Genomic DNA, 25708 nt, shown 5'->3' on the forward strand with positions numbered 1-25708 from the left:
TTGCTGTGTTTTCTGCCTCTTTTTCTGTGTTGGTAAACGTTTAAAAAATAAAACTGGAATCACATTGTGTTCTGTATTGCTCATTTTGCCATAAGCGTCTCCTCATGACATTAAATATTCTTTTACAACATTAATAGCTATGTGATATTTCACCATAATTTATTTAAACCTTCCTCCTTTTTAACAGTATTTAGATTATTTCCAAATATTTGCTACTATGACTAACGCTGCCATGAGCAATCTCATACCTTTCATACAATTTTGATACTACATTCAACAGCAGGCTCACCCCCATGTCTCCCGCACAGGCTGCAGAACACAATGCCACACCTACCTGTGACTTGAGTAGGGGCGATCACTTGGCTGGCACTTGATGTAGAAGCTTCAGGAGCTACTTCCACAGGCACAGGAGGTGACGTTTTCTCAATCACTACTATATGAGGAAGGGAGGGATGAAAAAATTAAAGCCTGTTAGGTGCTTTGAGATCCCATTCCAAAATGCAAGCATAATTTAAGTCTAAAAACAGACCACAGTCGTGCTTGGGTAACTAAGGACTCTTACACACCCCTAAAGCTGCTGGTATTAATCCATAACTTCAGTTTCCACATTTAGCAAGAATATATGAGAACAATTCAGAAGCCAAGAAAAATGACCCTTCATCAAATGATGACCTTCAAAAGAATTCTAATAATATACACCTACTCCTGGCCACAAAAAATCATGAGAAACTTACCTTCCTTTTACCACTCTAAAACTTACAAGACCATCCCCACACTAACATTACAAGTATATTAATATACTTAAGTATATGTTTCATGTGGCACTTCTAATGAATTCTAATGATTTATCAAACTTTAAAATCAAAGATAAAAGAATTCTTATCTGACTCTTTTATTCATTGATAATACTCTTACAAATAGCATAGATCCACAAATGTTACCTGGAAACTGTGGGTGCAGATGAATAGTTGAGATGCCTGGAGAGAGCTGAGGTTGACCAGGCTCAAGTTTGGTTTTCTCTTGATCCAATGAAGGTATTTCCTGGGCGGTTGTATTAAAAAGAAAGAGAGAGAGAGAGAGAACTGAAAGTAGGAATTATCTTTAGTTTTCACATATTACTAACTTTATTTAATTCTACTCTTAGGAAGGCAACAAATATCACAGGACATTGCACAACAACCCATGCAATCATGTGGGGAAAAATACATATATGAAGTGTTGCTGAGCCACTACAGAAGCAAGCCTTTGATTCCTCCAGCAGTGCTGACCCATATATACACCCTCACCCATGTCCCAGGGGCCCAAGGTAAAAGGTCCCTTTAGACATTGTAAACAAATGTGTTGGCTCAGGGGCCTACATCTGGTCTCAAACAAGGCAAAACTAACCCTGAAGAGGAACTAAACTGTCCTCTCACAGACATGGTGCTCTGCCCTAGGAAGATGACCAGCCACACTTTGCATGTGTCAACCAAGAACACACAGTACATTAAAATATTTTAAGCCAGGAAGTCATTAAGGCCTTTCTGAACCTCCCATCCAGGAACTTTGCACCTCTAGCTGTCAGCATAGTGGTAGTCAAGCAGAGCAACAAAAAATGGGGGGTTTGGGGAAGCACCCAAGGCTTCCTCACGTGTCCGGTTGCCCTCTCCTGTCCCCTGGACCAGAGGTGAAGAAAGAGACTGGCGGCACCTGCGGCTTAGCTTCCAGCTACAGCTGTTCAGGGCTCCTGCAGACTGATCCGCGAGGCCGGCAGGGACAGCAGTGTGAGGCCACCATGCCCTTAAAAGTGTTCATCGGGTTACTTGGTCAACGGCTGCCCTGCACACCACTGATTGCCATCTCCTTGAAAGCCCACTTCCGGGCTCTATTTCCCTTTTCATTCTGTCCTAACTTCAATTATCTCCTTTTCTGCTTTTTATAAAATAGATATCCTGCCCGAGTGTCTCATCAAAGATCCAGTTCTATAGGCATGAGTATTTACAGTGTGACTCCATTTAGATCTTCCAGCATACCTCAAACTCATCCCCTCCAAAGCCCTTCAGGCTCTCATTCCAAGGTCTGCATTTCTGTCAATGCCAAGGGCGTTACACCATCCAGAGGTTTAAAATCACCTTGTGGTCCTTGCTCTTTCATTCTTCATTCAAAGCCCTGCCCACCTGCACTGCTCCTTATGTTTGTTGACCTTTCCGTACCCACAGCCCCCACTGCCCCAGTCTGGACACTCTTTCTCATCCTGTTTATTAAAATCATCTCATTGGTCTCTTAAGCTCCCTCTGTCTCCCTGTCTCAGTTAATCCTGCTGTGATTCATCTTCTAGAAAGACTGAGCACTTATTACTTTTTCCCACATTTTCCCTTAAGAATACAGACTAACCTTTCACTACCTATTAAAGGTGACCTCGATCAGTCTCAATTGCAGCCCATTTCCTGCAGCCCATGGTCAATGCCAGCAAGGAGTAGACCAACCTCAGGTGTTTATGCACTCCTGAAACTTACAGACAGAATTTCCCCCATCAGCACGGGGCAACAGACTTCCTAATCAATGCTACTTCTCCATTTGACAAGTAGAGTCAAGAGAGGACCGCAGTATCCTGCCACTGATTACAACTGCAGTTTGGATTCCAAGTCTTTGAAAGCAGCCCCAAGTTCTCCTAACCAAGCCTCTCCTGCTCTCCCAACTGACCTCTTGCTGTCTCCTCCACCTCACCTTTGCACATAGAATTTCGTACCCATGGGCTACCCTGCTTTCTCTTTATCCATTTTTAATACCATGAGACCTCTGTGAGGAGTCAAGACTGCAAAGACTATGACTGCATTTTTCCCACTGCCTCGTCTCCAAAAAATTTACAGTGTAAGTATACAGGAAAATGTTCAGCCCCTCTTTCAGATCCTTAATGAGAGTTACCATAAACTCCATCCTCAACAGTGAAGAAAGCAGAGATTATTAAATAAGATGGGGTTATCAGGGAGCTGGCTGGTCTATTCATGTACTTCCACATATCAACGAGAACTGAATTCAAAATCAACAAAATTGCAAACTACTGCACAGCACTGACCTTTAGAAACACAATCCAGGAGCTGCAAATGTGCGTATAAAATACGCATATATGTTGTACTTCTTTTGGGGTCAATATAACAACATTCTTCTTTTTTTTTTTTTTTTAAAGATTTTATTTATTTATTTGACAGATATAGAGACAGCCAGCGAGAGAGGGAGTGGGAGAGGAAGGGGGAGTGGGAGAGGAAGAAGCAGGCTCATAGCGGAGGAGCCTGATGTGGGGCTCGATCCCATAACGCCAGGATCACGCCCTGAGCCGAAGGCAGACGCTTAACCGCTGTGCCACCCAGGCGCCCCTAACAACATTCTTCTTTGTTGGGTGCTGTCATTCTAAAATCCTACTTCCTTGTTGTCTGGATTCTTTCAGCACTTAGGTTAGAATTCTGAAGTTATCCTATCCCATATTCATAAGCTAAAAATTTTTAAAACTCTTTATAATGATTTATATGTGTTCATGCCATCTAAATTCTAACACTTGCCATTCTTGTCTACTGAGTGACACATAAATATATGAAGATTTAATAATGATCTAATTTTCATGTTATTAAAGAATCAAAGCAAGACTCAGGGAACAACATTACATAAACAGGACTTAGATCCAGCAAATTTCTATATTTCCTATGAATAAATCTCACAATTCATGGTCCCGTTTTATGCCAAAAAACCAATAGGCTGACTAAATATTACTCTGAAATTTCTAAGAACCAATATTCTAGTATTGGATTGTAATTTCCAAGGGCAAGCTCTGTTCTTTTAATGTGATCAAACATGCACATTAAATTTTAGTTTACTTCAGAAGTACTTCACTCAGTATATATGCACCCCAAAAATTCATAATTGCATACACACACCAGAACCTTTCCTTCCATCCACAGTCCAAGCCATGGATTGACATGAATTCTGTTTAAGCCTCTGATTCCATCAGTCCCACCTTTTTCTCTCACAAGAATTTAAGTTCCACGAGAACAAGGAGTTTTTTCTGATTTGTTCTCGATTGTTTTCCTAACACTCAGGATAGTGCCAGTTATATAGTAGGTACTCAGTAAACATTTCTTGAATGAATGCCATATTTCCTCAAACCAAATAATGAATAATAGGCATGTTACTGTATTTAAGTCTAAAAAAATCCACATGTATTCTAAAAGAAAATCATTTTGACAGTAAAAAAACAAAGACTTGCAAATAATGAATAAATTACCTTCTCAGGGGGTGCAGTTGCCACTAAAACCAGAAAAGAAAGAAGGACATTAGCATAATTTAGGTCAATCCACCACATAATAGATAAATTTTTAAAAAGCAATAAAAGTCCACTATCACTCCAAAAGGATTAAGAATCAGATAAAATCAAATGCAGAATTACGGTCGTCTACCATTTTAAAGAATTTTACACATGATCAACAGAAAAACTCTCCATGCTATATCATTCCTTAACTACAAAAGTTCAGGTAGATGTGATGAAATTCTTTCCAACTTCCTCATTAACTGAAAAGGTTATAGGAAACAATACTTTCTGGTTCATTGTTTTATGTCTAATCTCAAATTTATGAAACTTTCCACATAAAAAAAATTTTTCATTAATAGTCCACATACTTATCCTTAACATAATATATAATACTTGATGTTAATATTTAAAAAAGAAATCCACTTATTTCAGTAAGAGATCTAAGACTGGGTACTGGACTCCTAATCTTTATTGAAACCCTGTGAGCATTGTCAGTAAGATAAGCTAACTAAATTAGAGGGAAAAAAATCACAAGCCAATAAAACCTAATAAGAGATTAGCATCAATATGTTGAACAGATTATATATTACACAATCATAACATTATTGTGAAGCAGTGGTAGTGGTTATGCCTTTGTATTTAGAAAGACTTGTTTCTTATTAATCAGTCCTCAATATTAGTCTTCACGCTTATGATTAACAATTACTGGGTTTTTTTTTTTTCATTAATCATCATCTCCATAAACATTAGTGTACAGTGTTGGTAGATGCCTGACTTCCAAAAGCAATCAGGGCACCAGATAGCTTATCACTGCTGCTATATTTCTGTGGTTGGAAAAGTCAACTAACTGTCTGTCCTGCTTAAGCCACCAAGAATGTCTTGAGGCAGAAGCTGGGCCAGAGCCTATTTCCTCCTGCCTGTGCAGAGGACGACTAGTTGCAAACATCTGGCCATGATACCCCAAGTGTGGAGGAGCAAACCGGTCAATACTGTCAATTCTAGGTGAGGTCCTACTGCTCTGCCTAACAAGAAGGGGCCACGAGTGGGAGAGTGAAATAAAACAGGCTAGCACACAGAAAGATTCAGAGCGGTGAAAAAAGACCTCTCTAGAAGGCAGCTTTGCCAAGCTCCTGACTCTCCACTAACCTAGATACCTTTTCTCCTCACAAAATCCATAAATGGGCACTCTAAATTCCGACCAATACACTGTGAGAAGCCAACAGAAGCTTCATTAAAGAAAAGATATATTCTGTACAAATCTTTATTCCTTCTATCTGGGGTAAACATTTTTATGGTAATAAAGATATTCAAGGAATTGAATATGCTGGCTTATATGAAGAGGCACACTCAAGTCAATTGTCTCTAGACTCGTAGAATATAAAGCCATACCCACTTTCTTGGAAAAATGTGCTCCTTGGCCCCATTACATACTCTTCATATGACATTTGGCAAGCCATGTCCCCTCTCTAGGTCTCAGGCTTCTCAGAAAGTCAATGAAAGGACTGCATGAGGGAATTTCTAAGATCCCTTCAACTGACTCTCCTGTCCTCCTTCATTGGCCTTCCATTATCCCTGTCTGTTGCCTTCTATTTCACGGAAGCTCAGTCAATGCTTTAACTTCTTTAAGTCTGTGGATTCCACTTTGTTAAGTACATAACTATTTATTAAATGGCCCTCTAGACAAATAAATGAATTAGGACTATTCCCTAAACAATCTAAATTACCCTTAGGAATAAACACCAAGAAAAAGTAGCCTCCAGCATGTCCTGAGATCATCTCAGAATATTGTTACCTGCTACAAACAAATTATTCTAGAGAGGTGGTTCTCAATCAGAGGTCATTTTACCCCACAGGGACATTTGGCAGGGCTGGACACCCTTCTGGTTGTAACAACTGGAGGGGGGAGGGTGCTACTGGCATCTAAAAGTTCGAGGTCAAGGAGGTTGCTGAACATCCTACCACGTATAAAGAAGCCCCTCACTCAGAATTATCCTGAAATGTCACTAGGTCTGAGGTTAAAAACCCTGTTCTAGAAGGGAATTAACTGGGAACCCAAAGACATACAAGACAGAGGGTTGGGTCCTTGATCTATTTCCACTCTCACCTTCTGGCTCCGCCACTCCTGGCCCGTGTTCCCGGGAGAAGGTCAGGGCCTCCACTGGCTCTTCCTTGGCTGGGAGAGGTGGAGGATGAGTACTTTTAGCAACAGGTTGAGTGTTCTTTGGCTTGACAAATACAGGTCCTTTACCTACATGGTGATGGATTGGCCTGCGTCTATGAACGCCAGAAACCGTATAACCCATTCCACCAGGACAGATTTCCTTAAAAGCAGCTAGATTTGGGATGGGAAAATATTCCTTTTAAAAATCTAAAAGTGCAAACTTATACAGAGGAAAATATCATGATGAGTATTTCTTAATAAATTGTCATTAATATAGTTACATTTAAAAACTTCAAAAAACAGATGCATAATGCTTGAATTTCTGTTAAACTTGCATATTTACAGAAAAAAACCCAACCCTTTCTTTTACTCAACATTTCTCCATCTGTTAATTCCTTATCAGTATTATATATATAGCATATATAGCATATAGAGAGCATATATTTACGTATATTATATATATCAGCAACCAATTAGGAGATACATATATACATATTCTATATTTAATTTTCTCTATCATATTATATATCACATATATGAAATATATGTAATATATTAGGAGGTTTTTATGTACGGGAGATACTATATATATTATATATATTTCATAGGGTATGTGTGGAAGATCAGCAAAAACCAGGCTTTCTTCTTTTCCTCCTGCTCTGGTATAATTGCATTAGTTATTAACAAGGACCTCAGTAAACTCTCTAAGCTAGATGACTAGCAAGAAGGTTAAAAAAGAAAAATCAATCACTAGTCAGGGAAATGAGACGCTGAACTTCTCATAATTTGTTTCCAGTCGAAGGATCCAAAGGACTCAGCCAGAATGGAGCATATCAGCTGATATTGTGAGGCTGGTGAAGAAGGACTGCAAAGGGGAGTGTTTTTGAAGACAGAGTCTCAGGATAGTGGGAAGGAAACCCACAAAGTAAGACAGACATACTAAAGAGATGATGGATAAAAGTCAAGAACAACAGGACATGCCAAGTCGGATTGGAGTTATTTTCAAAAAAAGGGACGAGTAGGGCAACAGCCTGATCTTGACCAGCTGGCTTAATTATCCAGAGGACAAAGAAATGTTCTGTGCCCCAGGACTGCTGTCCTTGCCAGGAAAGTGGTCTTGCCTGTTTAAAAAAAAAAAAAAAAAAAAAGTAGACTGGGCACATAGGATTTGCTAACCTCCACTGCATCATCTCCAGGAATAAGTAAAGGAGAAAGACACGGGTGGCAAAGCAGTGTGTGGCCTGAGAAGGAAAATCCACCTAATCCCTTTGGTGTTGGTATTGGAGGCAAGTTACCAAACGCAGACACTAAGGAGCTTATGGTCAACTTTTTTATTTCTAAGTTTCAAATTGAAAGTAAAATAAGTCATTTCTCACTTCTACTCAAAAAGAGATCTCCTATTGAATGTTCTGGACCTAAAATTAGTTCTCAATAAAAAGGAAACTCTAAAATATTCCTTGAAGCACGCTAAAACATTGTTTGTCTAAGGATCACACATTAAATGGTGGAACCTCATTCTTAAATTTAACTATGAAATACAATTCTTACTTGAAAGAACAGATGTTTCCAGAAGAAAACATGTTTTCCTATCAAATATCTGCAGTATTAATGAATTAAATGTTATGAAAATCACCATATAACCAAAAATCGGGTAAGTACAAAAAGTTTGTCTTTAATATTATTTTCAGATTTAGTTACTGGATGTTATAGAGGAGTCGCCCTGTGTTATATTCACCATCTTGATTTATGCTTCACGTAAGAGGTACAAAGCTATTAAAACTGAACTTGAAGAGAAATGGATCTATAAATTATGAAGATCATTTATTTCATGGATTATTACTTTTTAATAACCAGTAGTTCAGATCCCACAGGCGGATATTAGGCCCTTTCAGAGGTATCTAAAATCACGCAGTCTCCAAAATACCATCAACGTTATACTATCCTCTGCCTTACTGATTCTTTCTGACCCTAGCCACCAATAAAGGTGGATCATGAGATTTAAATTTATATTTAAACCTTGTCTGTTGCTTTGTAAGCTACAGCTTTAAGACATACAATAGTCCTGTGAGAGCTGATGAACTTCCCTAGGGGGGAAGCATCTTATCAAATAAGCACCTGATGAGACTTTTTTATGGCCACCACATGTCCCTGAAATAGGGACCACTCCTCCTTTGATAATATCATGCCCAGTATTTGCAGGGTGTGTTTCCTTCTCTTCCATTTAATTCTGCTTGATCCTGCTTGAGAAGTTGAGGACTCCTTGGTAGGAGTCAGGCGCTGAGAGAAATAGATTTACCCTTACGGGGCATTAGGCAAATATGTACCAAACTAAAGTATAAAGAATAATCAACTTCCATTAAAATTCTGACTTGGAAGTTCCTCGGTGCACTGGCAGGATCTGCCCCTGAGTTACTAATCCTCACAGCCAAATTCAGTCATGAAGATAATTCCCTCCATTTCCTAGTGGGAGAAGTGATGAGCACATGTTCAACCAGGGAGAGGGTGAGTCAACCCGCACAGTGGCTCGTGACCGTGCACGTGACATGAGGCCAGTCATTAGGACAGCACATGGCCCAGCAGGGCCGCTGGTCTCTTTACACTTTTAAATACCAGACTTAGGGTCCCACAAAGTAATGGCTTTTCTAAACATTCAAGAGGAAGTCTCATGTTACATAGAAACAGGAAAATCTCTGCGTGTCATCTTTTGCATTGATTCAACCTCCTATGGTCATGGTTTGTACAAAACTGATAAAAATACATTGTATGATTAACATGTCAATTAAAAGTTGGAAACCAAAAATAACGCAAGCTGCCAAAGTCCTTCTGTGTCCTTGTGTAGCTGGGAAGGAATATGAGCGTACAGCTGGTCATGTCTTACCTGTGCCTGGAAGGGGACATTTCTCACAGTGTGGGCCCCAGGCCTTGCCCACACTACAACAGCAGAGCTGCTTGGTGAGGTGAACAGACAGAGGGTGCATACACTGCCTTCCGGAACTGACAAGACGGTAACAGGGCCCTTTCTCTTCAGAGATCACAGGGGTATCCGCTGAAGCAGAGAGATAAGGCCTGACGTCACCCAAGAAACAACAAAAGACTACATCGACTTTTCTTGTCATAGTAAAACAAACCTTAAAGTCTAGATTAGACACCATACCTCAGAATAAATTTGTGTAGATTTAGGGCATCGCCTTTCCTGATTTAGAGTCCGTTTACCAAATATGTTTTAGAATCAGGGCCCCAAACGTCCCTGTCCGTATCTGGTCCCTTCTTCCATTCTAGCAAGCATTAGATCAGGTATGTGCACATTAAGTACAAAGAAACCATTTCAACCAAAACCAGCTGCCCACCTAAACCTAGGTACCTATTATCAAAATCACTACGCCATTTTCTTGTATTTAGCCAAAATAGAGGTAGTTCTAGGGCAGAGTTTGGCGAACAACCAGGCACTGTGAACATCAGGAAATCAACACTGTTGATACTGAAAGCCAGCTGTTGCCCTTCTAAGGGCAGTAAGAGTTTGCAGGGCCTTGCTGTAGGCCAGTCAGCAGTGGATGGGAGGCAAGGGGGAGCTTCTGACCTGCCATGCTACACAGGACGGCACACCAGAGAATGCAACCATGTATTCGGTCCCTTAGAAAACATGCAAAAGCACACCAGCCCATAATCGCCCAAGACCTAAGTCCTATTTCTGATGCTTCTATTCTAAGTTTAGTAGATAAGACTCCATTAATCCAACAGCTAGACACTCTGCTGAGCACATAAGGCAAATATGAGGATAAGATAGGGTCCTGCCTTTGAGAAGCTCATTTTCTAATGTAAAGGTGAGCCAGTTCTAGGCCAAGTCAAACTGTTGAACAGACCACGTTTGATGGTCCCCTCTTTATCCCTTCTTCCATCCCAACCAAAGTTCTTCTCTACTGTATCACTGTCCAGATGAGGTTTTTCCAATTCGCCTCTCCCTTAACCAATTCCTCTAGCTCCTGCTGCTTCCAAAATCACCTTCCCTTCCTGTTCAGATCTCAATTTTCATTCATTCTCAAAGTACTGACATCTTAGTTAGATGCTCTAAGAAACAGTCTGATCAAATTAAGGTACCACAACACAGTGACAAGAGCAAAGGTTTGTAGAGCCAGACAGATCTGGATTCTCATGTTATGTCTACTACTTGCCAGTCAGACAACCTACAGAAGTCACTGGGGCTGTGATGGTTAATTGGATCTTGCAGCTTATGATATAGAAAGTAGGTATTTGGTCAAACACAGGTCTGAAAGTTGCTCAGAAGGTATGTTTTATGTGAGATTAACATTTATATTTGTAGACTTCGAGTGAAACAGATTATCTCCAGAATGTGGATGGGCCTCATCCTAATAGTGGAAAGGCCTTAAGAGGAAAAACACTGAACTCTCCAGAAGAAGAGGGAATTCTGCCAGCAAACTGCCTTCAGATCCAAGCTGTAACACTAATTCTTCCCTTGGTCTCCAGTCTACCACCCTACCATGTGGATTCTGGACTTCTACGATCACTTGAGTCAATTCCTTTATTTTATTTTTATTTTTTGAGTCAATTCCTTTAAAACCTCTTTCTCTATCAACAAGTGCATACACACACTGGTCCTGTTTCTCTGGAAAGAACCCTAATACACTGGGTAAGCTTCAATAACTCTCATCTATAAACAATAGGCTCAACGTGCAGATTAGAAATATCATATGCTAATAAACCTTTGGTACAGAGTAGACACAAAATACATGTCAGTCACTCTTTTTAATAAAAGTATGTATCTCCATCCTCTCAATAGGCATTTGTACACAACTTGATTGCTGCTCAGCGGCAGAATTTGAGCAAAGTGAAGATATTAAAAAATAGTTATTATTGGTGAACTGAAGCATGGAAACAGGGGATTGAGGGGAACAAAAGAGACTTTGCTGAAGCTACAGAATTTATGCAGTAAGTATGTCTAATAAGGCTAGTTTTGTCTAGGGCTACTAAAAAAGTGCTAAAAGAGAGACGTTTGAGTCTTTTCCTCTCCCTTTTCCTACTTACTTTCTGGAATCTGTGTAAGACAAACATGGTAGGGCTTAATTATACTACTAACTACATTAGTGTTAGCTCTAAATCCCAGGAACAAGGGCCATTCAGAGCACAGCAGAGAGTTTCCTCAAATCCATGACATTGGCTAATGGCGACATTGACTCCCTTCCACTTACTTCTCCACCCTCACTTCTTTGTATCCACCTCACCCTCACACCCAGGCCATTGATACTGTATCAGGCACCATCCTTGTTACATTCAAAGTGACCCCCCCCATTCAAGGACTCTACTTTAAAGAAACCTCCTACCATGCCTGTCCCCAAAATTAAACCAAAACTCCACATCAACAATTCAGCGTTTTAAGGGATTACTAAGTGCACATGTGTGAATTTTAAGAAATCACTTGTTAATTAAAGTGAGTTGATAGTTGTTGAGATCTTGCACACTACACACACACACACACACACAATTTTGGGTATTTTATCATCTGGAGAATAAAGATAGAATTCTAGTGAGCTAATTCTTTCTAAACAAATCATCTATAGACTTTTGTCTTCCCATCAGACAGCTTCCAAAGGATTTCAAATGGGGATTTTTAGGAGAGTAAGAGAATCATTGGCTTATAGTCATCAAGTTAATTGTTGGTGAGTATGAGTGTGTCAGACCATGTTCTAATTAGACATGCCTCACCCCAACTACACAAAAGGACAAGAAACTAATAATAAAAAAAAAAAACACTCCTTCAAAGTTGGGAGACAACCAAAAAGGAAACCATTGAAAAGGTCTAGCCTACAAACCTCAGTTTTATTGGTGCTCTCATGATTCAAATTTTCTTTGATCTACAACCATGTGGAGGAAAAAGTGTCCATTTATGCCTAAGATTTCTAAAAGGGTGTGCCTTTTAAAGCCACTCCTATTTTAACACCTACATTACCTGTCATTCTTGTACCATTTCCAATCTCTCACATGGCAATTCTACTTATCTCTAGCATTTTCACATTCTAGTCAACATGACATGTAAATCCAGAAACAACATGCTCTGAATTATGAAGTTGAGTATCTTTAGCCACAGAATGGAAGGCTAGTCATAAGGGGTAATTCATTATACGCTATATTTATTATTTTAAAATATGGCACACATGATCATATAGTCTCTTGAGTCACAAGGTTTTATGCTACACTAAAAGAAATCAGTATTGCCAAAAGATTTCTAAAGAGTAAGTGAAAGTGGGTATGGGATGGAGTACTATATGTAGACACACAGAAACAGTGGTTTTTGCAGATTATATTTTTGCAAGATGCATTGCGACGATTAAGGTGGAAAGATTCAGGTACTCTCTATAGATGGAAACACATTTCAAGACTGTAAAAACCTATTGGAAATGCCACATCAGTCAGTCAAGAACACAAATATTTTCTTTCTTAGCTAGAGATATAGAAATCACCAAAAGTAATAAACATATAGCTCCATACCCTTGTCTTGAATCATCACCATATAGCCAATGCTGATGGCGCCCCACTTCCAAAGCACAGTATGAAGGAAAGATGCTACAGTTCTTTTATTTGGGTTCCCCAGTAGTGCATCAAGCAACTTAATTATAGGGATATACAATACATTCTGATCATACTTTCAAAGACATCTTCCACACATGAATGATAAGTATCATTAAGCAGATATACATTAATCTGGCACTTACAGGAAGCTAAAAAATATAAAAGACTTGAGAAGATGGCATATAGCTAGCCTGTTTTCAATCCCCCCTGCTCCAACACCAATAACCTCATTCATCTCTTGGATGAATTGCACATAAGAGTTTCATCCCTTAAGCTTAAAACCCCTGTGGGAACAGTGTTGGGAGGCAGGCAAAATGTTGATGAGGAATCTGAGAGATGAATTTGCTGAAAGAAGAGCCAACAGACACCCTTTTTGGGAAACAGGTTATTAAATTCTGGGAGAACCAAAATAAAGGAAACCATGATTCTAGAGACAGTGCAGAGCGACACCATCTATTCTATCATGTGGCGAGTAAGACTAAACAACAGCTCTCCTTAAATAAAGAACTCGCTCCCGTCAGTTCAGACTAGTTTCTTCTTCCTGATTCAAGGCTCAGCTTGTGGAGTAAAATCCAGCTTCACATGTGGGCTTTACCAAGTAAAGGCTGTGTGACTTTTGGCAAGATCCTTATTAACCCCTCCAAACCTCCGTTTCTTTATTTCTAAAATAGAAAAAACAGCCACATAAACCTCATGGATGTCTTGGAAGTATTTTATCCAGTAATGCATACCAAGTGCTTATCACTTACTAAGTGCGCAATAAAGATGTTGACATCACTGCCCTGGTTTTTGCTGTTACTATTATGTAGGGGCAAACACTTTGCAGAGACATGTCTGTCTAGCCCCCAGCCATGATGCTACAAGACTGCTAAGTAAGGGAAGTGAAAGACCTAAGCTGGGATGGCCACAGAGGAGATGGAAAGACAAGAGAAGGTGCAAGACAGGTTACAAAGATTAAAGACTTTCCTGGAGACCAAAGGAGAGGACAGAGTCAAAAGTGTCAGAGGAGCTCCCAGCCTGACCGCCTGGAAAATGGTGTCATATGCACAGAACCACTAAGTCAGGAAGGAAAGGAGGAAAGGGGAAAATGAGGAGGCCTACCAGTCATTTACTCCATCAGCTGTGTCAAACAATGATCTCGAACTATGCTGTCTGATACATTAACGCCTAGTCACATGCTACTGTTTCGATAAAATTTTAATGAAATACAATTTAAAATTCAGTTCCTCAGTCGCACTGCCCACATGTGACTAGCATCTGCTACATTAGACAGCACAGTACAAAACATTCCCATGATCACAGAAAGTTCTACTGGACAGTGTTGATACAGCCCAAGAGTAAGCAAACTCTTTCTTTAAAAGGCAAATTAATAAATAGATATTTTAGACCTTGTGAGCCCTACCATCTCTGCTGCAACTTCCCAACTCTGCCCTCGTGGCATTAAAGCAACATGAGACAATATAGAAATGAATGGGCATGGCTGTGTTCCAATAAAACTTTACAAAAACAGACAGGGGAACAGATTTGGCCCATAAGCTGTATCTTGCCAACCCCTGATCTAGGACCCTAAACTTAGAGGCACAAAGCCCAGTTTTACATCTCAAGAGTCCCTGGGGTGCCGGGGTGGTGCAGTCAGTTACACTTCCGACTCTTGGTTTCGGCTCGGGTCCTGATCTCAGGGTCGTTGAGCCTGAGCCCTGCGTCCTGCTCCACGCTCAGCACACAGTCTGCTTGAGACTCTCTCTCCCGCTCCCCCTTCCCTCTCGTGCTCTCTCCCTCTCTCTCAAAAATAAGTAAATAAATCTTTAAATCTCAAGAGTCCCTTTACTAGCTGTATGATCTTAAGAAGTTGTGTAAACTCCCCAGGCTTCAGTTACCTAATGTGTAAAATGAGAATAATACATATCTCCTTAAGATGTTAGAGAAATAAAAAGATACGATGGGCATAAACATGACATCTGTGTCATGTCACATCTCTCCAACCCCTCTATCTCCAAATTAGCATCCAAGCCATACGGCAAAAATGCCATCAAACAGCAAATAGTCAGGCTCAGAGAGTTTTCATCTGGGCATTTTTCTACCAAGCCTGTGCATACATCTGCAGCTCTCATCCTGGAGCTCTTGGAGTCCCAAGAAAATTGCAGCTCAGAAAGTCAGAAAGTTTCCTTATTCTAACTGCAAAGGTTATTACACTTCTCTCGGATTTGCTCTGACAAATCCTAAAATTTCCCCTTTCCCCCTGGAGAGGGAGGAGGAGGTCTGAAGGACACCGAGGCAGCATCCGAAGGCACAGACACAGAGGTCTGGAGCGGCAGATGCCAGAGCCCCCCGGCTTTCCTTCTCTTAGCTTTGCTAAGTCAAGGGCAGAACGCGGGCAAGGAGAGAAAGAGAAATGGTTGAGAAATGGTTGCAACCTTTGGCCAGAGTCAAGGAATTCTGAGGGTGTTCACTTCAATGCATTTGAGAACAGGGAGAGCTTCCCATTGTTCCTCCGCCATTGCCAAGTGCCTTTCTTTGCGTTCGGAGTCAGCCACACCTTTCATGGCCTGGTTATGCCCTAAACTCACGCTGCCTGAACAAATGTGGTCAATCGCTTCCATTTGCTTACGTGTTCTATCTGTGCCTGTTTTTATACCTCTCAAAAACAGATATTCCAAACGTTAAGTAACTCCTCCTCTCAGTGCCTTTGTGTGTCTGGGCACGTGCGTGTGTTTGTGTGTGTGCACGCGTGCATCAGTATGTGTGACCCCCAGTCTCCTTCTGCTATTTCCCCATGACTATTAAGGATACCACCATCTTGCCAGTACTTTTTGCCCTTACTCTGTAAACATCACCTTCTTTCCTGATTCTTCTCAACTGTTTTCAGACTTCTGCACTCCCCCACCCCCACCCTGCATTGATTTCTTCAAAATATAGTTCATAAAACGAATCAGGCTAGACTAAACCAAGTCACAAATCCTGAAGGAACTCTACATATCTGTGATGTTACATGTGGTAAACTCAGAGGAAAGAGAAATAAATCTGCCACTCAACGCTGGTAAAGATCCCGGTTTTAACTTAACCTCTACAACTGGAGCATTTAACTAGTAACAAACCTCTCTTAATACTTATCATTTCAGCTGTTGTAGCTGAACCATAAAATTGAATTATTTATTTTTCAAATAAGAATGAATGGTTGTTTAATAAGTTCAGTATTATTTGGGCAACGACAGGGAAAATAATGCTAAGGAAGTGTTTCAAGAATCTCATTGGCAGATTCCTACAATCTTATTAAAACCTGGACATCGGCCCTTAGCTCTAGACATCAGATCTAGTCAAAGTTCAGTAAAACACTTTACCAAATCTGCAATCCTCAGTGTGGTAATTTTAACCAGACGACGAGTCAAATTAAGAGGGGGGAAAAAAACCCCAAACATTCAAAGCAAATTCTATATCCAAACTCTGTAAAATCTTTTATGTTTAAAATTATGAAACTATTTAAAATATTTACTCATGTAATTCTAATCATTCAGAAACAATCCCTAAATTATCTGGATATTGTCAACAATGTGATTTTTGACCTGAAATTTCCAAATCCTTGCATTAGTTTTCAAACGTACTTTGTGTGCAAACATCATTTTATAGTCTATTTTTACCACCCACCAAAAAAGCCTATAGTTAGGTGTCTGCTTCATGATCAGAATTGTCTGTGAAAGAACACAGAAAAAAGAACTTACGTGCAAAATTTCCTGATCTGCATTTGAGAGTTTTTAAAAGAAAACAGTAGTAATTAGTAACAATTTTTCAGAAGACACTGTGAACTCTTAGATTTTTAAAAGTAATGAATGAGACTGTCATTTTTATTTTACATTTCCCCTTACTTCATTGTGTCTATGCACCTCAGGGAGAGCTGCACAATTAAAGCAATAGATATCGTCCATCAAGAACGTGTCTTACCCAAATACCAAATTTAAAAATGGAGGCCAGAAGGGTACAGCTTAACGTATACCAAAGCCACATTAAAAAATAGGCAATAAAAACAAAAACTTATCAGGACAGAAATATAGAATTGCTCTTAAAATTATCCTAATAATTTTCTGTCATACATTAATGTTTACATTACATTACAATGTTTAAATTTAAATTGTATAAACTTAAATTTTAAAAACCTTCAGTGTTTACCTGCTTTGCAATAATGAGCACAAGTTCTTTAAAAAGTAAGGTAACCTTTAAAAAATCTGCATGTGAGAACTTTATATCTAAATGCACCCATCTCTGGTCATCGAGTGACCTGTAGTGACTACACTGGGTTAGGTTTTGTGGCTAGAGAGTTTCGAAACTATATTTTCTGTATTAATATTAGAACATATGGTTTAATGAAGGATTTTTACCCTTACCAGGTACAAGAGAAAAACTTAGAGATAACATTTGTGAGGCAAAACAGTCTAACTCTGGAGACACATTTTGGTGGTTTTAGAGGGCAACAGAGAGAATCTTGGAAATTAGTACTGAATAGAAAATCTGAAATGCAGGGCCTTATAACTATTTCCCAGACTCTACCAACTAAGCAAGTACAGTGAAACCTCATTAAATCAGACACCAGTGACACAGAATTTGGACTAATTAAAGACAGAAGCTGGGACAAAGTTTAACTCAGCCTAAATAATGCTTAAAAATGCTCATGAAGGAAAAAACAGTTGTCATCTTTCAGGTATGAAAATTTTAAATAACTCTTCATCTGGGTTTATTTTCTCAGTGTGCTTCTTCCCTACCTTGAGTTACAGCTATTATATTTTTCTGATTGCAATAAAAATTTATTTTGGAGAAAGATCCAAAAAAGAGATCTTAGTAGGTCTGCCTCCTTCCAGCTGTCCTTTTAATGAGATGTTCCCACATATTTACAATATTCAGTCTACTGCTGAGTATTTATCTTCTTTTGGATACCCCCTCCTCAAATGAAAAAATAACAACAACAACAACAAAACGATCCAAAATAGGAATAAGAAGTGATCATTACTTACGAACACAACTTGAAAAGGTGGGATCTGGCCCAAATCCCATTTTGCAGGTACATCTATAGCTGCCCATGGTATTCAAACACTCACCATTAGGGCACACACCCTGTAGCTGGCATTCATTAATATCTGCAGGAAAACACAATCCTTTTAGAAGGAGTAGTCAAGACCAGTTGAACAGATTCTGGCTGTAAACAGCATTCACTTTCTTTTTCATTGTAATAATCTCTTAGTTACAGCAAATAAGAGATGTTAGCTTTTAATGCAGCAGGTACGAGTGATCTAAAATCAAATCAAGTATTCACTGAACATCTACAATTTATATAACGGCTATTTATTATGCACCTACGATATACCTGGTTCTGCTCTAGACACTAGAAATTTACTAGTGAACCAAACTGACAAGATTCCAGCCCTCACCATGCTTACGGTAATGGGTATTAGGTTTTAGAGATGGTACAGGTAAGGCAAAGATTCTCGCCCCGAAGACACTAGCAATCTAGCTGGACATACAACTAGCTACAAATTAAAGAAGTGAAAAGCAGTTGAACTTCTCACAATTAGAAGAAAGGTCATCAACTTGAAGAAGTCAAATTACGGTTAAAGCCAGGCTAGGTTTGGATTTACTTTTACTGAGAACAGGGAGCAATTCTAAGCACAAGGAAGATAGAACCAAAGGCAGGCTCCAGGAAAATTCATCTGGCCAACACATGGCTTACCGAGAAGAGACCAGAAGTTGATGACTGAAGGAGTAATGCAAGTATGAGACAGGACAAGCCAGGTTGGGACGGTGAGAATAATCAGGAAGGAATTTTTCTTTTGAAAAGAACAATGGGCCAAATGCATAATGTTTGACTGGCCAGCATAACACTGGAAAGGAACAGAAAGGAGTCAAAGATGCCTGGGAGGCATCTAATTTGGGAAAAGAGAAAAAGACATTGTTGGTTTTGTGGAAAGTTCTGAGGAAAAAAGAGGCAAATGAAGAGACTAGTTTTACACTTGAAGGTCACATAAGGATACCCAAGTATAAAATTCAGCAGCAGTGGCAGATTCAGGAATAAACTAAAGAGACAACATGGCTAGAAATAGAGACTTGAGGTCACCCACATAGGGTGATTGCTATGGTCTGAATGGTTGTGTCCCCCCAAAATTCAGGTGTTGAAATCATAACCCCCAAAGATAATGGTACTAGTGGGGGGGGGGTGACTTTGGGAGGTGCTTAAGCCATGAGGAAGATTCCTAGTCCCTTCCATGATGTGAGGACACAACAGAGGCGTCTGCAACCAAAGAGGGCCCTCACCAAAAGGCGACCATACTGGAACCGTGAACTTGGACTTGCCAGCCTTCTGAACCATTAGCAGTAAGTACCTGTGGTTTATGAGCTACCCAGTCGGGGGTATTCTATTACGGCAGCCCAAATGGGCTATGACAGGGATCCGAAGGAAAATCAAAATGATTTGGAAGAGGAGAGATAAAAATGTGTGCTTTAAAAAAAGATTATAGAGTCTTTTGTAGAGGTAAATAAGTAAAAATGAAAAAAAGAATAGGACAAGTTAAAAGTGAAAAATTAATAGTCATTTCTATTTTTATTCAGGGTGGCTTATGAAGCTTAACAGTTAACAGACATAGTTATTAGCACTTTTGTTTCCAACAATATTTGCTTGCTTCCATCATCAATTCTAATAAAATGTTTATTACTGATTTCAAAATTAATTTTCTAAATTAAAGTTGGACATGATTGGTAACAAAATATTACTAGCAAAATTGTCACATAATGAGGCAAATACAGCCCTCAATAAATCATTATTTGCTTATAGTTAATATTCTAAGTAGCCATTGATTTCTATAACAGACCTATTTTATCAAATACAGGCAGTTTTTTATTTCAGTGATAAAACACATTTTCAATGACATCCAAATAACAAATGAACACATATAATTGTTGTATAAATTCTACCACTTTCTAACTTGGATCCAGCTGAAAACTGGCACCGCTAGATTACACCTGGCACCACATAGGACAGTCAGCACCTGATCGTCTTATTCTTTACCAGAGTGTACACTGTGCTGTAATACACACTTATGCACAGCATGTAACTGAAAACATTCCCCTATCACTCATTCTCCTCAAGAAAACCACATGAAGGACCAGGAAGAAAGCCAAGTCCAGTTGGGGCTACATGGTACAAGAAAAGCCCTTATCGTATGTCCCAACTTAAACCTCAACCAGTTATGGGTAACCAGCCAGTTATGGTCAGCCAGTTATGGTCAAAAAGGCTGGACAAAATCTGCACTCTTCTGTTTTCCCTCATGTCCCCACTTGCCTGTGATTTAGAGGCCATTTTCCTTCTCTGAGTGGCCCATACACTCCTGTTCATTGGTTGCACCCCCACATTTTCCATGTTCACCTCCTGGATGCAAAATTTTCCCTCGACTGGAGTTGTCTATGAAGTGGTGTATCAGCCTCAATTCTGGCTGCCAGGTTAAGATGAAGGTTTTCTCCTCCAATGCATAAATATCTGATGTACAACCACTTGCTTGTGCCCTCTTCCAATATCCTCTCTTTGACTCTCCTCAACATTGCCCACAGCTTCAACCATGATGCCATGGGAATGGAGGACAGGAATTAAGACTTTTTAAAAAACCCACTATGGCTATATATAGGAATAGAAACATTCAAGAGGAAGGGGAATCATGCATTTCCTACCCTCTCTACCTTTATCAGCTTGTGCCACCAGCACTAGCAACACCACCTCCCCTAATTTTGGCTCTAGAAGCTTGCAACTTTCTACATCACACCTTCTCGACTTCCGGAAAAACTCCTATCTCCCTTAACTGCCTCAATTTATTTTTTAACCTAGTCTCCAAAACACCATAAATTAGAGATTAAATTTCCAAGTTCCTTCCTAATTTATATACAGCAAAGTATATCGATCTTAACTATACAGCTACATGAACTTCTACACATAGATGGGTATGTGTATCTCCACGTGTGCACACATACATAACTGAGTAACCACCATCCAGAACATCTCCACTGCCTCTGAAGGCTCCTTTACTGCCCTTTCCCATCAACATCTCTGCCCCCACAGGTAACTACTATCATCCATTAGTCTGTCCTGTTCTTCTACTTCATCTAAAGGGAATCCTATTGCGTATGTTCTTTGGACTGACTTTTACTCATTATTATGCCTGTGAGATTCATCACTGTTGCATGCAACTAGTCATTCTTTTACTGCTGTTATGCTTTATTGTGTGAGGATATCAAAATTAATTTATCCATTCAACTGCTGACTGATATTGACATTGGTTAGTTCCAATTTTTGGCTATCAGTAACAATGCTTCTGTGAACATTCTTATATAGACGACTTTTGGTAGGCCAACGTACTCATTACTCCCCTGTGTCTATCTAGGAGCAGAATTTCTGACTCACTAGAGAAGACTCATGATTACTTTAATAAATAATCACATACTTGTCCAAAATGGATATGCCAATTTCCATCCCCAGGACCAACTGTTTCTCACATCCTCACCAAATTATTGTCAGTCTTTTTCATTATAGCCATTCTGGTGGGAGTGTAGTGTTAGTTCACTGTGGTTTTAATTTGCACTTCCTTCTCATATATTTATTGGTCTTCTGAAAACAAAAACATTCTCTTCTAAATGCAAATATCTAGGGAATGTCGTAGGTCAGTAAGGTCAGTAATGTTGTAAGTCATCGCTTCCCTCTCTGTAGTCAGGGAGATCAGACAGTGATCCTCAAAGGAGGAAGGGTGTGCGCTTACCTATGGGAGGGACATTTTGGGTTGTCACAGGGCTGGAGAACACAGAGATTGATACTAAGGAGCTTAGCATTCAAAAAGTGTGGGTAGTCCCCCTTGACAAAGAATTGCTCAGCCAAAAATGTCCACAATGTCCTTGCTGAGAAATTCACACAGAGATTATGAAACTCCGAGTTTGTAAGTACAGAAGGGACCATTTTGAAGTGAGGCTGTCTTAGGAATGATGGAGTGAAGTGGGTGCTAGCTACACAAGAGGACTTGATGGGTTTCATTCACTTGACTCAGCATTTGTATCTGGTTCATCTGACCATCTCCTGCTGTCACTGAGACTGTGCTATGGCCTTAGCTAAAAGCACAAGAGACTGGGTCCCCCACAACCCTAAGTTTGGGCCTGTGTGGTTTGTGACCTGTAAGGCTATAGTCCTCGCTACCAAATTTGACCAGGTCTCTGACATGATTTATCAGACTTAACTGCCACCTGCTGAGCTGTCCCCTGAGCTCTTCATACCTGGTACAGCTTTTTTTTTTTTTTATGATGTAAAGTTCCATGATTTATTACTTGCATATAACACCCAGTGCACCATGCAATACGTGCCCTCCTTAATGCCCATCACCAGCCTATCCCGATCCCCCACCCCCCTCCCCTCTGAAGCCCTCAGTTTGTTTCCCAGAGTCCATAGTCTCTCATGGTTCATTCCCCCTTCTGTTTACCCCCCCTTCTTCTTCCCTTTCTTCTCCTACCAATCTTCCTACTTCTTATGTTCCATAAATGAGTGAAACCATATGATAATTGTCTTTCTCTGCTTGATTATTTCGCTTAGCATTATCTCTGGTACAGCTGTTTTAAGCAAGCGGTTCTCTCGCATTTGCTTCAAACACTGAGTTTCTATAATAAGATGGCACTTGTCAAAATTTTTAAAGGTTATAAATCCTGACTTTTTATTCTTGTGACAAATCATATGGCAGGTTTCAACAAGTCACTCACAAAACCTTCAAAAGCATTCCAATCATAAATTGTTAATTCCTAATACACAAAATTTTACACCTAAAACCTAGAGAGAAATGTTCTTTTTTTTTTTTTTTTGGCCACTTCCTTCTTCCATCCCCTGCTTTGCTCCTGAGGACTGTAGGTGGTTAGTTTATATGCTCTGTGTTTAAAAAACAAAAACAAGGGGTGCCTGGTGGCTCAGTCAGTTAAGGTCTGCCTTTGGCTCAGGTCATGATCCCAGGGTCCTGGGATCAGCCAGGCTGGCGGGGGTGGGGTGGGGGATGGGGGGTGGCGGGGTGTCCCTGGTAGGCGGAGAGTTGGTTTCTCCCTCTGCCCCTTCCTCCCACTCATGCTCTCTTGCGCGCTCTCAAATAAAATCTTTAAAAACAAAACAAAATCAAAAAGATAAAAAACTGATCCCCCATGGTTTTTAAGTTAGAGCCTTACAAATTAATATGAAACATGAATAGTTATCCAAATGACTTTCTCAGGTAGCCAAGCTCCTCAGATCTTTCTAAATGAACTGAAGGAAACGAGAGCTTCGAAATGCTTTAAGAACAAAACATGAATTCACTGAACATGTTATATCTGGACATGAGAGGTTTAAGGAGTAAACTAAGAGAAGATGTTATCAGGCAAAAGTTTGACAATTATATGGAACATGATGGGTAAATTATGAATTACAATTCTATTTAGACTCCAATTCCTACGGCTATTTTTTTTAAGTCAAATAAAAGGTTCTAACTTGGTCATTTTTATAAATAACATATTTGACAAATGTAACTGTGTTTCAGAAGTCTCATATTTTAGAGGGTCAGCCAATCTCCCTTAATGTATTCTGATTAAATTGAAAACAGTTTAGTGTTTAAACAAACAGATAAACATATGAACTTGTTCATTGTTCTCCCTCTGTAGAGCACTGTGGAAATCGATCCTTCCAAAGAATGGTACAACCTCACAGTTCACGGAGTTTACGAACAAAGATGCAAGTGATGGCTGGAGGAGCTGGCCCTCTTGAATAGCCAGACCCTATAACCTCCCAAGCCGAGCTGCTTTGCTAAGTCCAGAAGCTGACAGAAGCAGAAAGAAGGAAAGAAACCCACACAGCCCTATGTGCTCCTTTCCAGCAGGCAAAAATCTATAGGGCTACAGGGAACATGAAGGAGAACTTACATACTTCTCAACTCTCTGAAAACATTTATAGAGTTTCTCTGCCCACTATAGCCTACCATGTGCTTCTGGCCATACCAAGATCAGTAATACAAAACTGCTCTTCTTGTAAGCCTGAAATGGTTGAATATTAGCAATGTCACATGGTTCGACCGAATACAAACAAAATTGAAGGCTGGGCATCTATTACCCAGATAGCAGAAAAATACAGAGTAGATGGAAAATATGCTTAATAAGAGACTCTTTAAACAACCTAATGTAACACAGCTTTAGTATTTCAATAGAAGAGAATGGTACAATAATCTAGTAGAATGAGATAAGAATCCTCCTCCTTCTGGCGCTTGGGTGGCTCAGTCCTTAAGCGTCTGCCTTTGGCTCAGGGCGTGATCCCAGCGTTCTGGGATCCAGCCCCGCACCAGGCTCCTCCGCTGGGAGCCTGCTTCTTCCTCTCCCACTCCCCCTGCTGTGTTCCCTCTCTCGCTGGCTGTCTCTCTCTCTCTCAAATGAATAAATAAAATCTTAAAAAAAAAAAAAGAATCCTCCTCCTCCTCCCTTATATTTGTATAGCACACCTCCTCTTATTGGAACTTCGTAACAATCCTGGGTGGTGAGCAACACAATGGTTATTCTCATTTTATAAGCATGATTTTGTTCAAGATCTTTTTTTTTAAGATTTTATTTATTTATTTGAGAGAGAGAGAGAGCGTGCATGAGAGAGAGAAAGAGCATGCACATGTGAGCTGAGGAAAGGGGCAGAGAGAGAGGGAGAGGAAGAAGGAAAGAATTTCAGGCAGATTTCACGCTAAGCCTGGAGCCCCATGCAGGGCCTGATCTCAGGACTCTGAGATCATGACCTGAGCTGGACACTTAACCGACTGAGCCACCCAGGCGCCCCAAATCTTATTTTTTAAGAGAGTTAAGGAGGGTGTGTAAAAATCTAATGAGAGACATAGCCCATGAAGACCTAGTTTTGGTATAACTAGGATGCTAACCTATGTTACCTAGAGCAAGTACTTAGTTTCTCTTGATCTCACGTTCCTTTCCTGTAATATAAAGGGGCTGAGCCAGATAATTCCCAAGGGTATTTCCAGCTTAAATATTCAGACTTCAAAACAACCTGCCAGGGTTGAAAATGCCAAGGAATAAATAAAGTATGACAGTTAATGCATAATATATTATGAATAGCATAAGTGTCCTTATGGGAAATAAACACACTTTTATGTATCCATTCTCCTAAAGGAAACTATGTATGTTTAACAAAGTAATAATTTACTGCCTTTTTAGTGACGCAAGTTTATACAGGAAATGAGGCATGTCCAGTAACTGAAAGGAATTAAGTACAAGGTGAGAAGAGTACATGAAGATCTTTATACTGTGTGAAAATATGAAGCTTTCTACAGATTCTGCTGTGGATATTCAGTTTTTGCTGATGGACAGAAATTCCAGCATACAATTTAGCAATAGCACTTCCACTTGAAAGCAGAAAAAATACCTCTCGAAGTAAATACTTCTCCTAGCCAGACAGACTATTTGGCCATTTTATAGGGATCACTTGCTTTAGACAGAGAATGCATTCTCTCAGAGGACATATGTATCCCTTCAACTCCTGCAAAAGCAGATTCCCACTGGGTACGTACATCTATCCCTAAAGGTTTATGACAGTATGTCACAAGGTACCCACAGACTTGGGTACTCTTATTTAAGGGAATCAACTTCTAGATCTTGAGGCTTCATATGTTTCCTTCTCTAAA

At 39.8% G+C, this 25708-nt stretch overlaps 1 protein-coding gene across 7 annotated transcripts in view; it reads right to left on the bottom strand.

Moving 5' to 3' along the window:
- The window catches only part of LTBP1 (latent transforming growth factor beta binding protein 1), a 403697-nt gene that overhangs the window by 129931 nt on the left and 248058 nt on the right, over positions 1-25708 (bottom strand). For 5 of the 7 annotated variants that reach the window (XM_045809100.2, XM_045809099.2, XM_045809103.2 and 2 more), the window contains 6 exons: positions 18023-18145; positions 9319-9486; positions 6384-6611; positions 4256-4278; positions 942-1041; positions 335-433 (listed from right to left, as the gene is read on the bottom strand). In XM_045809100.2, coding sequence (XP_045665056.2) covers positions 335-433; positions 942-1041; positions 4256-4278; positions 6384-6611; positions 9319-9486; positions 18023-18145 — 741 coding nt within the window. The remainder of the gene's footprint in view (positions 1-334; positions 434-941; positions 1042-4255; positions 4279-6383; positions 6612-9318; positions 9487-18022; positions 18146-25708) is intronic. The other 2 variants (XM_045809101.2, XM_045809105.2) reach the window with 1 other exon arrangement.

Source organism: Ursus americanus, chromosome 7, assembly GCF_024610735.1.
Source record: "Ursus americanus isolate L20-20 chromosome 7, mUrsAme1.1.p, whole genome shotgun sequence".
Taxonomy (NCBI): Eukaryota; Metazoa; Chordata; class Mammalia; order Carnivora; family Ursidae; genus Ursus; species Ursus americanus.